The sequence below is a fragment of the Manis javanica genome, chromosome 8 (genome assembly GCF_040802235.1).
Source record: "Manis javanica isolate MJ-LG chromosome 8, MJ_LKY, whole genome shotgun sequence".
NCBI lineage: Eukaryota > Metazoa > Chordata > Mammalia > Pholidota > Manidae > Manis > Manis javanica.
Window position 1 is genome coordinate 98,309,459 of NC_133163.1, and position 14,571 is coordinate 98,324,029.

General features: G+C 42.8%; 1 protein-coding gene across 3 annotated transcripts in view; it reads right to left on the reverse strand.

Annotated features, from left to right (window-relative positions):
• Positions 1–290: 290 nt before the first annotated feature.
• Positions 291–14,571, reverse strand: part of FBN1 (fibrillin 1) — a 236,413-nt gene continuing 222,132 nt past the window's right edge. For all 3 annotated transcript variants that reach the window (XM_073211771.1, XM_073211772.1, XM_017680284.3), the window contains 8 exons: positions 13,595–13,720; positions 13,168–13,290; positions 11,609–11,725; positions 11,199–11,327; positions 10,326–10,445; positions 5,507–5,738; positions 2,814–2,988; positions 291–1,596 (listed from right to left, as the gene is read on the reverse strand). In XM_073211771.1, the coding sequence (XP_073067872.1) occupies positions 1,207–1,596; positions 2,814–2,988; positions 5,507–5,738; positions 10,326–10,445; positions 11,199–11,327; positions 11,609–11,725; positions 13,168–13,290; positions 13,595–13,720 (1,412 nt within the window). In that variant the 3' untranslated portion in view covers positions 291–1,206. The remainder of the gene's footprint in view (positions 1,597–2,813; positions 2,989–5,506; positions 5,739–10,325; positions 10,446–11,198; positions 11,328–11,608; positions 11,726–13,167; positions 13,291–13,594; positions 13,721–14,571) is intronic.

A 14,571-nucleotide genomic window follows, 5' to 3' on the forward strand; every position in this document is an offset into this window, starting at 1 on the left:
ACTGAACCTGATATCTTAAAAGTACTTAAATTTAGTAGTTTGAAAGTCACAGGATTGATTAGGTCATGTTTAAAGCATGATGCTACAATCTGAGTTTCTGATTGGTGAGAAATAACTCAGCTCTCTTTCATAAATCAGACAAGGGATTAACTCAAAAATGTCAGTGTACATTAGGCAACTTTAGAAGCTGTAACCATCGTGCCCAGGATAGTTTAATTTCAGGAGATTTTACTTACCCCCTAGACTGACCCACCAATCCCAGATCCAGGTAAGAACACAAAGCCAAGGGGTACACTAAAAAAAGAAGAGACTGTTTTATTGTGACATTTATGACATGGACCCCTTGTTGACAGGAATGGCTGAGGGTAATCTTGGTCTATTGCACAGGTGTGATGAAAGATGTGCTGGTAATCTATCCTCTCACTGCTGAGGGTGTTTCCTGGTCCTCCCAGACCTCCATGCATGTGTGGGCCAGTCACAGAAATTTCATAACCATTTGGTGTATACATTTAACAAGTCTTTGGTCTTAATAAGCACCATTACATACCCTCACATTAAGGGCATTATTATTCTAGTTTATAAATGTTTCAATGATAAAAAATAGCAAGATTACAGTATACACACACTTAATTTACATGTAATGTATTATACTCATAACTGAGATAAGCTACTGAACTAACTTTGGTTGATTGAAATTAATGAAGTATTTGAACTGAATACTGGTAATTTGGTTTCTAAGTTGTGTAAATGTTACAGTGCAATTATAAATCTAGTTTGGGAATTTACTAGCACCAAATAGATACTATAAATGGCCAACCTAATACTTGTATTTGGAGAAGCAAAGTTTAAAATTTTGAAAAAACAGAACAGTCCATCCATTGAAAGCACATTCCTGTACATAGGCTGGAAGGCTGGCTCATCAGCATGGAGGGCCAACCCCCAGTGGAAATACATGTCCCGGTTTCCAACAATCAACACATATGACAAGGTAGCTTAGCTACATACATGAGAAGCCTGAGAAAGTGGTTGTTTGTACTAGGGCAGTCACTTGTACCTTTTTTCTTTTGTAATACAAGAATAGTGCTTATTTATAGAAATTTACTTGGTGAAAGATTGTACCTATGATATGAAAACTCTGATTAGGGGAAAAATTCAGTTCTACCTATCTATCTTTGTTTTTTAATTATTTGGTCTCTGGAGGGTGAATTAATGAAGCAAAATCTGAATTTTCATCTTCAGATTATCACCCAGTTCACCACTGAGGTAGTCTTTGTCATATTCATCTTCTAGCTGATTAAGTTCTTTCTTTTTATAAAGTGGAGTACTACTGATTTGTAATGAATAGGTTCCAGCCACTGGCTTCTTCTTTGTGAAGTGGAGGTAGCTGATCCCTTCCTTTTCGTTGATTTTAAAGAAGCCATTTTCATTTCCTGATTCAATCAAGTATCTGTTGTGATTTGTCAGAGTCGTGAGGGCTGGAAGGAGTTCTAAGATTCGGTCCTTGTTACTGATGTGGGAAATATTGAAGGCAAACACGGCTGTCTTCTCAGTGTCCCAACTTGCAAGACTCACATTGGCTTCTATCTCAGGCTGATCCTGGGAAGACATGTGGCAATGTGTTCAGTAAAATATAAACATGCCGATAATGCCCATTCTAAAGAAAAAGTGACTCAAATCTCACACTAATAATAGCTTTCTGCACATTATAAATACTATGTTGAAAATGCATGTTTGTAAAACACCTTGTTTAAACACACACATGTTAAATTGGCACATATTTATAACATCAAAAAATATTAAACCAATGTCAAGAAGAAAGCCAAGTTGAAGCCGCTTGTATTTGGAGGTCTTCAGTGCACTGAGCCTCAGGGTGGTCTCTGGACCAGCAGCTTCAGCAGCACCTGAAATCCATTAGAAATGCAAGTTCTCTGGGCCACCTTGAGACCTACTGAGCCATAAACCCTGGAGGTGGCTCCCAGAAATCCATTTTAACAAATCTACCAGATGATCCAGATGCATGCTAAAGTTTGAGAACCACTGTTTTAATAGACTATTTTTTTCCATGGATGTACCTCATTTCCCAGACCACAGCAGATGGGATGCAGCACTGATGCTAAGAAAGAACCAGTCTACTTTGATTTTGCTCATGACACAAAACCAACCCCTCTGAAGGACACACCTATGAACCTACTTCCTGACTCTGACGATCTGTCAATGCTCACTGCTTTTCACCTGGCTTGTTGCTTGCCTCTCTGGGACCACATGTGCTGGATTCTCTGGGCCTGGAGCCAGAGGACTGGGTGAATATCTGTGCATTTCTGAGTTGACTGAAAGGTTGCAGCAGCCGTAGGCAAAGAAAACCAGGCTGCTCGAGCTCCATGTTGTTTTTGTCTAAAATCCAAGTTCCCTCACACTCCACATGGTTCTTTTCAGTAGAGGAGCCTCTAGCTTTTAGAACTTGGCGTCTCTGTGGAGATAGCACTATGTCACTTCACTGTTCTGCCCACTTGCTGTCCTGGGTCTCAGACCTTGTCCTCTCAGCAGACTTTGGGTGGGTGTTTGACTTTCTTTTTGGCGAGACAGAGGAAATGAGCAAGTATGTGAAAACCTCCATATGGCCACTCCCTAAAAGCAGCAAGAACTCCAGAGAGCCCCACCGACTCTTGTAAAATGCAGCCTACGGCTCAGGGAATGTCTGGATTTTCTCCCCAGGGAGCTTTTTCACACTTTGGAGCATCCTTGAAGGAAACCACAGGAATTTGGAAGGCCTCTCTGCAACAAGGGACATCAGGAGAAACCACCTTCTGACCTACCTTGATGCTGGAGGCATCTGTTTCATTGGCACTTCTGCGTTTCCTGCCCCGTTTGGGGTAGCCATTGATCTTACACTCATAACATGCCTCTGGGGAGAGTGAATTGTCATCCATCTCACCACTGGCAGGTGGCTCCGGGCCTCCTCGGCCCATGCCCATTCCAGAAACACAGTGCCTGCAGTAGAAGGGAAGTGTAGACGTTTTTCATTAGGACTGGGAGAGAAGGGAGGAGGGGCGAGGGTTCTCATGAAGTCTGGACCTTGCCCGGTGACGTTTAGCACTTGATTATTTGCCCACTGGATGACCAGCTGGTTCTGAGGGCCACGCAAAAGTCCTCTGTGTTTGGGCTCTGATTCCCAGTTCCCTGAGTTTGTTGATTTCTATTATCTCTCTAGGCCCTGCTTGCATATTTATTTGCCCCTTCATTTCCTAAACTGAATGTGGCAGGCGTTGTGCTCTTCTTATTCTGAGGAAGGGACATAGAGTAGAAACAAGAGAAGAAGGTGGGGCGAGGGAGTCCATGTGACTTGAGTGGGTCAATGAAAATGTCTTCTTTTCATGAAACAAGCTCCAGGGAAATGGCAAAGGCAGGAGACATCGCTGCTCAGCTTCTCGCCCTCTTCCCAGCTAGCTGATCCCCTGCTGCCTCCACTTCTACCACCCCGCCAGCACTACTCCAGCTTCTGAGCACTCTCTCCTACTATCCAGCCTCTCACTTTGGCTGAAGGTACTGAAGATAGGGAAAGAGCTCTAGGTGATACCAGAGATTGATTTAGAAATAAATTGTGAAGATAGGCAATGTGTAAAATATACATATGAGAGCTTGCCCAACTGTGGGAAATTGTTTCAAGTCATTCAAGACCACTAGGGCCATTGGCTCTGACTCATGTGAGGCTGGGTAAACAAATCCATGCTCAGGAGAATAGTCATTTGGCTGTTTTCTTTGCCTTTCAGTTATCAAAGCCAAGTTATGGAGGGAGGCTTGTTTCACAAGTGCCCTGTTTTGTTATCCTGCTTACTATTCCATCGGCCACTTGGAATGTATTTATTTACCAGGCTCCTCTTTCAAAATATGTTGGAATATCTGAATGATCTTAAAAGAATATTTATTTTGGGGGTAGAATCCACTCTAGAGATTCATGAATACCATAAATTCATACCATAAATGGGTAGGTTTCTACTACTGGGTTATAATGTAGACCAAATATTATTTATCTCTTTTCCTATATTAGTTGGCTTACTCTTTATAGCCCATTTTCTTTTTTGGCCTTTAGATTCAAAATAGAATGCCAATAAGCAGAATATTTTTTGCATTTTGCAGCAATTTATGGGTTCTTACTATTTTTTGCAATCCTGCCAAAGCCCAATACATTTCCTCTTCTCTTCCTTTATCTTGTAACATGAAATGTGTAGCAACAATAAAATGGATGAAATACTTAATGCACATCCCGCATGTGCACGTGTGTGTGTGTATGTGTGTGTGTGTGTGTGTGTGTGTGCATTTGCATAATGGTTACATTGTTGGAAGGCAAATCCTAAATCTGCAGCCTCTGGCTTCTTTCTCAGAACTCCTTTCCAGTATTTTCATATCCCTGGAACACCATTTACAAGAAGGGTGACTCCAAAGTCCCACTGGCCAGAAGCCAGTTTGGAGTGTCACAATTTTTGCTGGGAAAATGGTTCTGGCATTAAACTTATAAAGAATGAGTCTACAGAGAGCCAGACACAAACATCTGGGAATTCGTGTCCTATTGCTGGCATTCCCTATGCTTCCCATGAAACATTCTTTTACCTTCAGGTCTACACAGACCCAAAATGAATGTCTTGACATTTGTATGTCAAGAAATCAAATACCCCTAAAGGAATAATTCAATATATGTGTATGTATGTATTGTAGAAAATGTAACTTTTGTGTGTGGGGTGTGTTTGTATATTTAATGTCTGTGTGTTCCTAATTAAAAAGTTAAAATTTGAGGATAATTAACAATCAGTAGACATCCAAGTCCAGATTAATTTAGCAGGGAAGAAGAGCTACACTTTGAAAGCTCACACTAAACTCTTAGATCACTGAGTGAAACAAAAATATATCTTCCCTGTTCCAACTCTCATACAATGCAGGGAAGTATTCTACCCAGAAAATATAATAATTATTTTAACTCTCCTATTTAATGCTCTTGTGGTAATTTTTAATGTAAGTTTTAAATCTGAAATGTAACATATACTTTAAAAATTTAAAGGATACCACAAAAAGGTATCTTTTTGATTTATTCTCATAGGAGCTAGGCAGGAAGGCACTTTAAGTCAAGATAGACACCTGCTTGCCCCAGGGGAAGTGTGGATCAGCGGTGTGCAGCCCGAGCCCCCAGTTCTGTCACAGGTCGGCCGAATTTCCTGAGAAATGAATCACCTTCCAACAAGATGTGAAGATCAAGACAATGAGGTGGAGAAGCCATATATCCAAGGTAATCGCAACGTAGTTTCATTATTTTGTTTGACGGTCTATGAATTCCCAGAAATCTAGGTTTCTGCTCTCAATAAAGCAGCCTAAAACCTTGGCAGAGCTAACTGGAACCAACTCAGGGATTATAAAAAGTATGGTTCTCCTCCACTAGGATAGGTCATTTTCAGTTAAATACACTTAATTATGTTATGAACGGGAGAGCCTCCCACACCACCACGACCGCAGTGCTTACCCGTGGCCTATTCGGAAGTAACCGGGGGGACAGGCGCACAGGTAGCCGCCCTCAGTATTGGAGCAGCCGTAACTGCAGGGGGCCTGTGAGGAGCCACATTCGTTGATGTCTTGGCAGCCTCCGCTGAACTGCTCGTACTGGAAGCCGGCAGGACACGTGCACTTGTAGCTCCCCAGGGTGTTATGACAGGAGGCTCCTCCACAAATGTGAGCGCTGAGGCACTCGTTTTCATCTGCCAGGAAAACCAGAAGACACCACAGATATGACACTGGCTGGAGGGTTCTACTGAGCAGTTGGGATCAGGCCGTTTGCTGCTGGCCACTGGGCCTTCAGTGAGGCTCTCGGGAAGGTAAGGCAGGCGGAGGTGGCTGATGGGTGGGTGGGGAGCAAGAGAGAAAGGTGTGGGACGAGATGGGGCTTCTTGCCACATGGTGTGCCACTGTGGCTGATGAGGTCAAATGCCCCAGGTGGAGTGCATCAGAGAACGGCATTCTGAGGACCAGCAGTCTCCAGTTCTCATCTGCAGCCAACACTAGTATGTCCTGCTCCACCTGAGCATCTTGTGAAGGACATGGGGCTGGAGTGTAGCTGACGTGCAGAGTTCAGGTTGGGAGGGAAGGAATCATGCCATGCTCCGTGCAATGGCACGGCTATCTCCAAAGCAGGGACGGACAGGAACCCTGGAGGCTGCTGTCCAGCTCTTGTCTTTCAGAATGTGCAGGGTCAGTGGGGCCGACATCCTTCAGTGAGTGTCTGCTCCTCTTGGACTTCCTTTTCAAAAATCTGCAAAACCCCCCAGGTGCTTGTCCTGGGATGAATAGTGCCTTCTGGTATGTCTGCTCCCATCTCTGAATGGGCTCCCCTATGCAAACCAGTCTCCTGCCTGGAGTGTCTGGGCCATGTCTAAAGCTAAGTATGGCTGGAGGAGATTCAGTGCAGACCTCACGAGCAGTAATTGGGGAAAAGCCATGAGAGAGAGAACCGCTGCAGGACCAGCTACCTGCGGGGCCCTGCCAAGTCGATGGTAGTAAGCAGGGAAAAGAAATTGAACTTTAAAAAATCAACTTGAAAGGAGAAAACCTCAAGTTTCTCATTATTTCTGATTTACACTTTTTTGAAATCTGCAGTATATTTTTGTAGACCAGGCAGTTTGGAAGCTTGCTGGCAAGTCATTTCTTAATTGCTACAGCCTATTTTCAGACATGTTTGTTTGAACACAGGTAGACTGGTCTCCTCAATTAGTGAATATGGAAGGGGGCGGTGGAAAGGTAGTCAGCATTTATTAGATGTCTACAGCACAATAGGATACTAGGCACTTCACATTCACTTAGCTAACCTTCCTAACAATCAATCACGGGAGGTCGTCATTATAATCCCTGTTTACAGATGAAGAAAGTGAGGCTCAGAAAGCCTCTCTGAGACTCCCAGCAGCAGCTGCAGGGCAGAGATGCACACCCAGGTCTGTCTGACTGCAAAAGTCATGTGCTTTCCTTTGTACCACAGGGTCTCTCAAGAGAGGCTCCTCCATCAAAATTGGTATTCCCTTCTCCTTTAATTGGTTTTACCTTATTTGCGAGGTAGATTCATTTAGAAGGAATAAACTTTTCTAAGAAAATACTTGTTTCTTAAATGAGGAAAACATGTAGGTGAAAGTGGTGGAGGCAGGGTGCTTGCATGTGCTTGTGCGTGTGTGTGTGTGTGTGTGTGTGTGTGTGTACTGTTCATGTTGACCGCCTTCCATCCTTCCTCTCCTCTCTCTTTCCCTCCCCTGTTCCTTCTCTCCTGTGTGTGGTTACAGGAGGAAGAAGGACTAGATACACAATAAGAAAGCCATTCGCTGAGCCGCCTGCTGTGGCTCAGTGCCTCGCTTCAGGCCTGTTTGAGGGTCCTTCATATCTAAGGACTCTCAAGTGCCACCACAGGTCACATAGGCTCCAGGGTTCCTAGAGGAGAAATAATTAAATATGCCATTGTCTGTGCTCGTCTCTCTTATTTAAATTAGAGATGAAGTGTGTGATAGATACCAATGGAGACTGCAGGCACTACAGACTGAATGAAGAACTGAGGGTATTTATCCTGGGGGAGAGAATAACGTGGGCTGGGTGTCTTCTCCTTCTCCTCCAGACTTCCCACCCTGCTCTCAGCCCCAGGAGGCTGGCCGTATGGACCTCGACAGGCTCCTCTCCCTTGTCCTGTGCTTTCGGTTGGGCTCAGCTATCTGACTCCTGCCAGGACTTTGATTGACAAAACCTCTAAGGCATGGGCTATGTGGGGAAAGACCTGTAAGTATACAGCTTAGATCTTTTCTGTTTCATTCCAATGGGCAGAAATAGGACAAATGGATAGAAGCAACAGGGAGGAAAAGTTCATCTCTATGAAAAGGACATTTCTAAGAACTCAACATTTTCTATACATAGATTGGGTTATCTTAGGAGAAAGTGAGGGCCCTGAAGGTGGTACTCAAGTCAGGCCTGGATGACTAGGAGGTTGGAGAAGGATATATGTATTAAGAGTAAAGTCACACTAGGTAATCTCTAAGGTTCTTTTCAACTTTGAGCATCTGTCTGTGTTGTACTATAAATATCTATTCCAGTTGGAAACACTTCTCCTCTCCTTTCACATCCTTTTCCATTTTATTTTACTTTTTTTTTCCTCCCTGAGAATCTAATAAAGCTTAAATTAAACTTGCTTATCTGGTTGGAGAGGTGGGGTAGAATGGAACAAGGATTAAGATAAGAAATGGGCAAATGTCCAATGTTTACAGCTTGAAAATAGTCTGTTTGTGCACTCACCCTTTTTATCAATATACAAACACCGCAATTTGTTCAACATATTTTGCACTTTTCCTGACCTTTTTCATCCTGTGTGCCCTGGAGCTAAGAGCTCCACAAGGAATGTTTTCTACATTCCAAAATCTTTGTTTTATTCTTTCAGCTAGTACTTAAATTGGTGAGGGTTTTGTTCCTTTTATAAAAATGGACAGTTCTAATTTTATTCAAACAGCACTACAGTCTCCATAAAACACTCCTTAAAAGCAGACTGAAACTTATCCATTCTGTCTTCAAAAATCAAAGGCTTCAGGACTAAGCTTGCCCAGTGTGTGCTGGCTGTGACGTTGTAGGAGACCCACTAGGAGCATTCCGAAATACAGGACAGGCTTTCTTTTGCTGACTCTCTCTAGGTCAAAGTGGGTCAACTCCAACTGCAAGCTGGAAGTTCGATATTTCCTGGAAAACAATGAAATCCAATGGCCCCTGACCTCAAATCCATCCGTCTTCTAAGACTGAACTTCCGGGTGTCTAGGAGTGAGGACTCGGAGACGGCTGGTTCAAGAGATCTGCCCTGCTCTGCCTGGCCCTGGGGAAGCCACTCTGGCCAAGGCGACGCTCATTCTGGCTAACTATGATGCCCAAGAATTATGAGTCCAACTTAGACTGGTATCTTTGGGGCATCAAAACCCTCCAAACCTCCTCCTGCCTCTTAATTGACTTATTCTTCTAGAACACCCAGCCAGGAGATGCCCTTGATGGGCCAAAGCAGAATCTGCAGTTAGCCAGGGCATGACCTGGCCATTTCTACTACCCAGACTGAAGGTAAAGAGGATGCTGAGGTCCCAGAGACGTAGACCTCGCCCTTTTTACTTTTTTCTCACAGCTCCAATTTCATTCAAGGAATCTATTTAATAAGGGTAGACAATGCTCACTGTACATATTCTGTGAACAGTATCAGAAAGTGGTGATTAAAATCTGAGACCTCCCTGAGCTGCTAATGAACAAAGGCATTTTATCAAACCAGGGAGCTAGTCAGCAAATTGTGCAGTTTAAACTCCTCTAGCACTGGGGTCATCTTAGCCAGCCCCCTCACTTCTGCAAATTGTTTGGTAAGGAATCAAAACAGATGACAGAGACAAAATTTTGCTAAATGAAAACACACCAAATGTGTCTTCGTCTGGAGTAAAGTGCAGAGCAGTGGCCCAGGAAGCAGTATTCTGTGCCTCTTTGCTAAGGGGAGCTCTGTACCCAAAAGCGTGACAGCCAGACAGGTCACCCACGCACCAGGCTTACAGTGGTGCTCAACAGTGCAGCATGACAACTGAAAGGCGGCCCCAAATCAAGAAGTTAAGAGCCTTGGCCTCTAGTCCCAGGCATGTCACAAAGGAGATTCCATTTCCTCCCGGGCTTCCATGTTTTCATCAGGAAACACAAAGCCCTGGCTAGATGGATCTGGGGTCCCTCTAAATGTACAATGTTAGGATTCTCTGATGTGCAGTATGAGTTATTTCCCCATGACATTGTGGAATCAAAAATGACATAATTTCAATTTAATGATGGTCTGTGGCTCTCCCTTTAATTTTCAAAATGACTTGGCAATCCTGATAAAACTTGCTGTGTCTGCTGCTTATATACTGTCCTAAAGATGTATAGAGCTAAATGGAACCGATTCTGTGCCTTCACAAAGGGGCTCACAATAGCCTCTGGTTAGCTGACACTTTTCAGGCACAAGTAGGATACTGTTGACCACTTATCCTACCTAACAGAACCACAGTGTGGGCTGCTGACAACAGTGCAGCAGAAAGGCAGTCAAGAAATTCTAGGGGCATCTCATTTTAAATATTCTCAAAGGTACCCTTTAGCACTATTTTTGTTTAGTTTGCTATTTTACAAAGGTTCTAACTTTCCTCTGGTTTCAACCAGGTTAGGGCAATTTTAAATGAGTATTGGTTGCTTCAGTTACAAGTTTAAAATTTACAAAAGAAAGCAGTATTTTGACTCAAAGGAACGGAGAGCAATGCATCCTGTTAACAAGGGAAACCACTTGCCGACACACTGGTTCCACTGGTAGTGCTGTAGGTAACCCTGCGGGCAGCTGCACCTGTAGCCCCCAATGATATTCTGGCAGCCGTGCTGGCAACGATGGTTTCCTTCACACTCGTCCACATCTGAAATAGAAGGGAGAGTCACTTTTAAGCCATATAAGACGTTCTCTGAAGCAACATTTATATGTTATGCTAGAGTGAAAGGCAATTTTAGTAAGAAATCCAACCCTTAAAATTATCCTACTACCCAAAACATCAAGAATATCTACTCTGGAGCTTTTGATTAAGTCCAAGGAGTAAAACATTCAGATGTCTCTGGTGAAGCTTACAAATAAAAATGATGAAATTAATGCAAGGCACAAGAGAAGTCTGTGGGATAGCTGTCTAAATTATTTGTATTTCCTTATTTGTGCCAGAATTAGAAACCAAATGATGTCAATACAAAAACAAAACCCTAAACAATCATTTTAGCCCTAATCACGTATTATCAGAAGAGTTGTTCCTCATAGATCTAATCCACATTAGGAGAATTCTTTTATAACTCTGGATCAAATGACTGTAAAATTAATCAATCAGATGTGGGAATTCAGTGATTTTTCTTGAGTGGGCCCAATCTCTATTAGATTAAAATAATAACTGAGCAGAAAAAGTCTTTATATATTGAGGAAAGTCATATGTTATTGACACGATCAAGCAGGAGACAAAAGATGGATGTCTGAGATATGGGACCAGGCAAAAATCTTTTCTCCTCAGTTGGGTGTTTGCCCTGCACTTGGTTCTGGTGTCATGGAGGGTGATGATGAAGTTGCTGATAGTCACACAGACCACCTCCACCAGGACCCCCCCCAGCTGGATCACACTGAGGTTCCTACCCACCTTCACAGCTGGCACCGGTCTGATCAAGTGAGAATCCCCGCTGGCACTCACAGGCAAAGCTTCCAGGAGTATTCTGGCAAATGCCCTTAGACCCGCACAGGTTGATGTCAGCAGTGCATTCATTGTTATCTACAAGAAGCAGTGGGGGAGAGAGGGGATTACAATTCCCCTTAGTTCTCCTTGTGTTGTTGAAAAGGAAGAGAGATGGATGATTCATCCAGAAAAGGTCAAATAAGACCTATAATTTTCATGGGCATGTGTGCCTTGCACAGACACGTACACACACACACACACACAGACTCACATTCTTTTTTGTTTTTGTCTTCTCAGTCCAAGAGCAGAGGAGCTAGAAAGCAGTTCCTTACAGGAATAGCTACATTCCATATGGGGTCTTCCCATCTCCCACTTACCAATGCAGGCAGTATGGTGTTGGGTAAATCCAGGAGGACATTTACATGTGAAGCTACCGATGGTGTTAACACACAGGAACTGGCAGTTGTGTTGCTTAGTCGCACACTCATCAAGATCTACAAGAGCATGCAAGATGGGCATTGGAGTTAAGCTGACAGCACAGATGCCTGGAAGCTGCCCTTGGAAGCAGCTCTGAATCTTAATATCTGCATCTTGAATGAGCCCTAGCCAGAACAGAGCAACAGCAAATGGCCAGGAGAAACCCAGGAGACAAGGTTTCAATGTAAACCAAAGATGTAGTTCTTTGGGGGATCTGAGGAAAACCCTAATTCCCTTTGGTTAGAGGAATGCTGGGATTTCCTAACAAAGGAATTACAAATAAATGATATACTTTTAAATATATTATAAAATGAAGAAAATGATTAGGGATTCTCAAAATTTTCCAGAGCACTGAAAAGCTCTATTGAGGTTGAAACACAAAAAATATCAAGGTGAGAAATGAATTTGCTTGCTTGGTTCTCTTCTGTTTGCTGTTTTTAATGTGCTCAATGAGGTGGTCAGCCAAACCAAGGCAAGCCAGAACATACTTCTTCCTTTTAGGGGGTCTCCTTTGCTCAAAACAAAACTGAGCAACCAGGAAAGAAAGGAAGGGAAGAGAAAAGTTCATTCTGACAAGCTAATAAATAGCATTTTTAAAAACTGCTTATTGTATTTATCCAATATTAGTTTTCATATCTCAACAGACCCCTCCACTTTGACCAGGAATCTTACTTCATGCTGGAACTTCTAGGCTTATTCTCAACTCCATTACTATTTAAAAACATCGGGAGATACAATGTGTAATCCAGCTTTTACATAAATTTTAATTAAAAAAATCACTGTGTATTCAGGAACCTCCCTCCCTTCTTCCGTCCCTCCCTCCTTCCCTCCCTTTCTTTCTTGTGTCCTTTCTTGGTGGCACACAGAGCTGTTTGGAGCTGCAGATCAGTGCGAGTTCCTGACTAGAGTAACATCTGGGGTGGACCTAAAGTGAAAGGACTCCCCCATCTTTCTCCCGGTGCTGACTTCTATTAAAATGGAGCCAATCCTGGCCCTTTCCACTGCTGGGGGGTTACTGTTTCTGCTTGTTGGGTTTCTGCTTTACTGGCAGCTGTGCCTCCAGCCAGCAGGGTGGCCTGTCCTCTCTCTGACCCACGGGGCCTTGCTAGAGCACAGCCACATGTTTGCTGAAGCTTACCTGCGGACAGGGGAGGGAGCTAACTCAGGGATTTCTTGCAACGCTACTTTATAGCCACAATACATTAAGAACAGCAATACTTGCTGTTCTTGCCTCTAAGAATGTGTTTTTTCCTCTTCTCCTCTTTCTCCTCTTCTCCCTGGCCTTAGCCTCCCTCCACCTAGCATAGAATGTGTGTTGCAGGGAGGCACTAACCCCAGGAGAGCACTTCTTGCCAGCAGAGAAGGTCTGTCAGCTTGTCTGTTGATTTGTAGAAGACACAAGGAATACAAGGATGTGCCCAGAAGGCAGGTGAGTGGGTGAAGGCAAATTCTACTTTACCTTTGCAGCTCCGTCCATCCTCCTGTAGAATGTAGCCTTTTGGGCATGAACACTGGTAACTCCCTTCTGTGTTTTTGCAGATAAAATTGCAGGGCTTGGGGGCCTGGTTGCACTCATTCAGATCTGTGATCAAAGAGATAGGTGTGACTGCCCATCTAAAAAGATACTGAAAGACTATACTTTCAGGGGTCATTTCTAGAGTTTGTTACCAAAAAGATGCCTAAATGTGCAATTCCCATAAAATCTAACAAAGAATTTCAGTTTTGAGAAAAGAGAAGGTCAACTCTGTGAAGTCTTTGATCACTATTTGATGTTTTCCTATGAAATTACATAGGCTTTTTAGGTTCTTAGTTTGGAGATTGGTTTTTGTCATAATGTACAATTTCTACTTGTCAGTAAATCCAAGTGCCAGAAACAGAGCACTTACCCACACAGGCAGTTCCAGTTATATCTGGGGTGTAGCCAGTTTTACAAATGCAATGATACGATCCTCTGTCATTGATGCATTCCCCATTTCGGCAAACGTCATGAATAACTTTGCACTCATCAATATCTGTAATTTAGTAATGCAGAAATTACAACAAGAAAATAGACAGCATTAATATGCAGGGGTCCTTCACTGTAAATATTAATAAACTGTGTTACTATATTATGGACATGAGAAATTAAACCAATAGGGGTGACAGTATTAATTTCCTATGTAATGATAACTCTATTGAAAGGTAAATGAATAACCTTATTAGACTATACTGGTAAACCAATGAGGCTAGGGGAAAACTTTTAAAATAAGTGGTCTTCTAGACATATTTAGCTCCTTGTTGCATCTCATGACATCAAGCTTGCCTCCTGCTGACATCTCATAAATGAATCACAGCTGTGGATCCCTTTGACAAGGAAATCCCATATTTTTTCTAATATCACATGTCCAAAATTAGAAAGGGAGGATTTGTTTCTATTCTTTTTGTTGTATTTAAGGTTAATCATTGAAAACATCAAATTGCACAGTATTGGGAAAATGGGACCAAACTTCCTCCTCTGGTGAAGGAGGCACCAGGGCTCTGGGGTAGATCACTGGGCAAGCTTTTTGCAGCCTGCTAAGGAAGAGAGACCCTCACTGATGGCTCCATCACAGGGAGAAAGATTTGGTCACTTCTGAGCATTAAAGCCACTGTCCTCTGCATCTTGACCCATGTATCTTCTTACTGCTTGGTAGAGTGCCCATATGTCAATACCAAGTGAGTTCTTAATCTCTGATTGCCAAATAATCATTTTATATCAACAGGTGTCATTTTTCCTGATTTTTTCAAGTTTATTCTGAAATGAAATTTAGTATACCCTCATTGGTCTCAAGAAATGAGTCTTTTCTCTCATCTTAATTTTATATCCTCCAAAGAATCATAAATT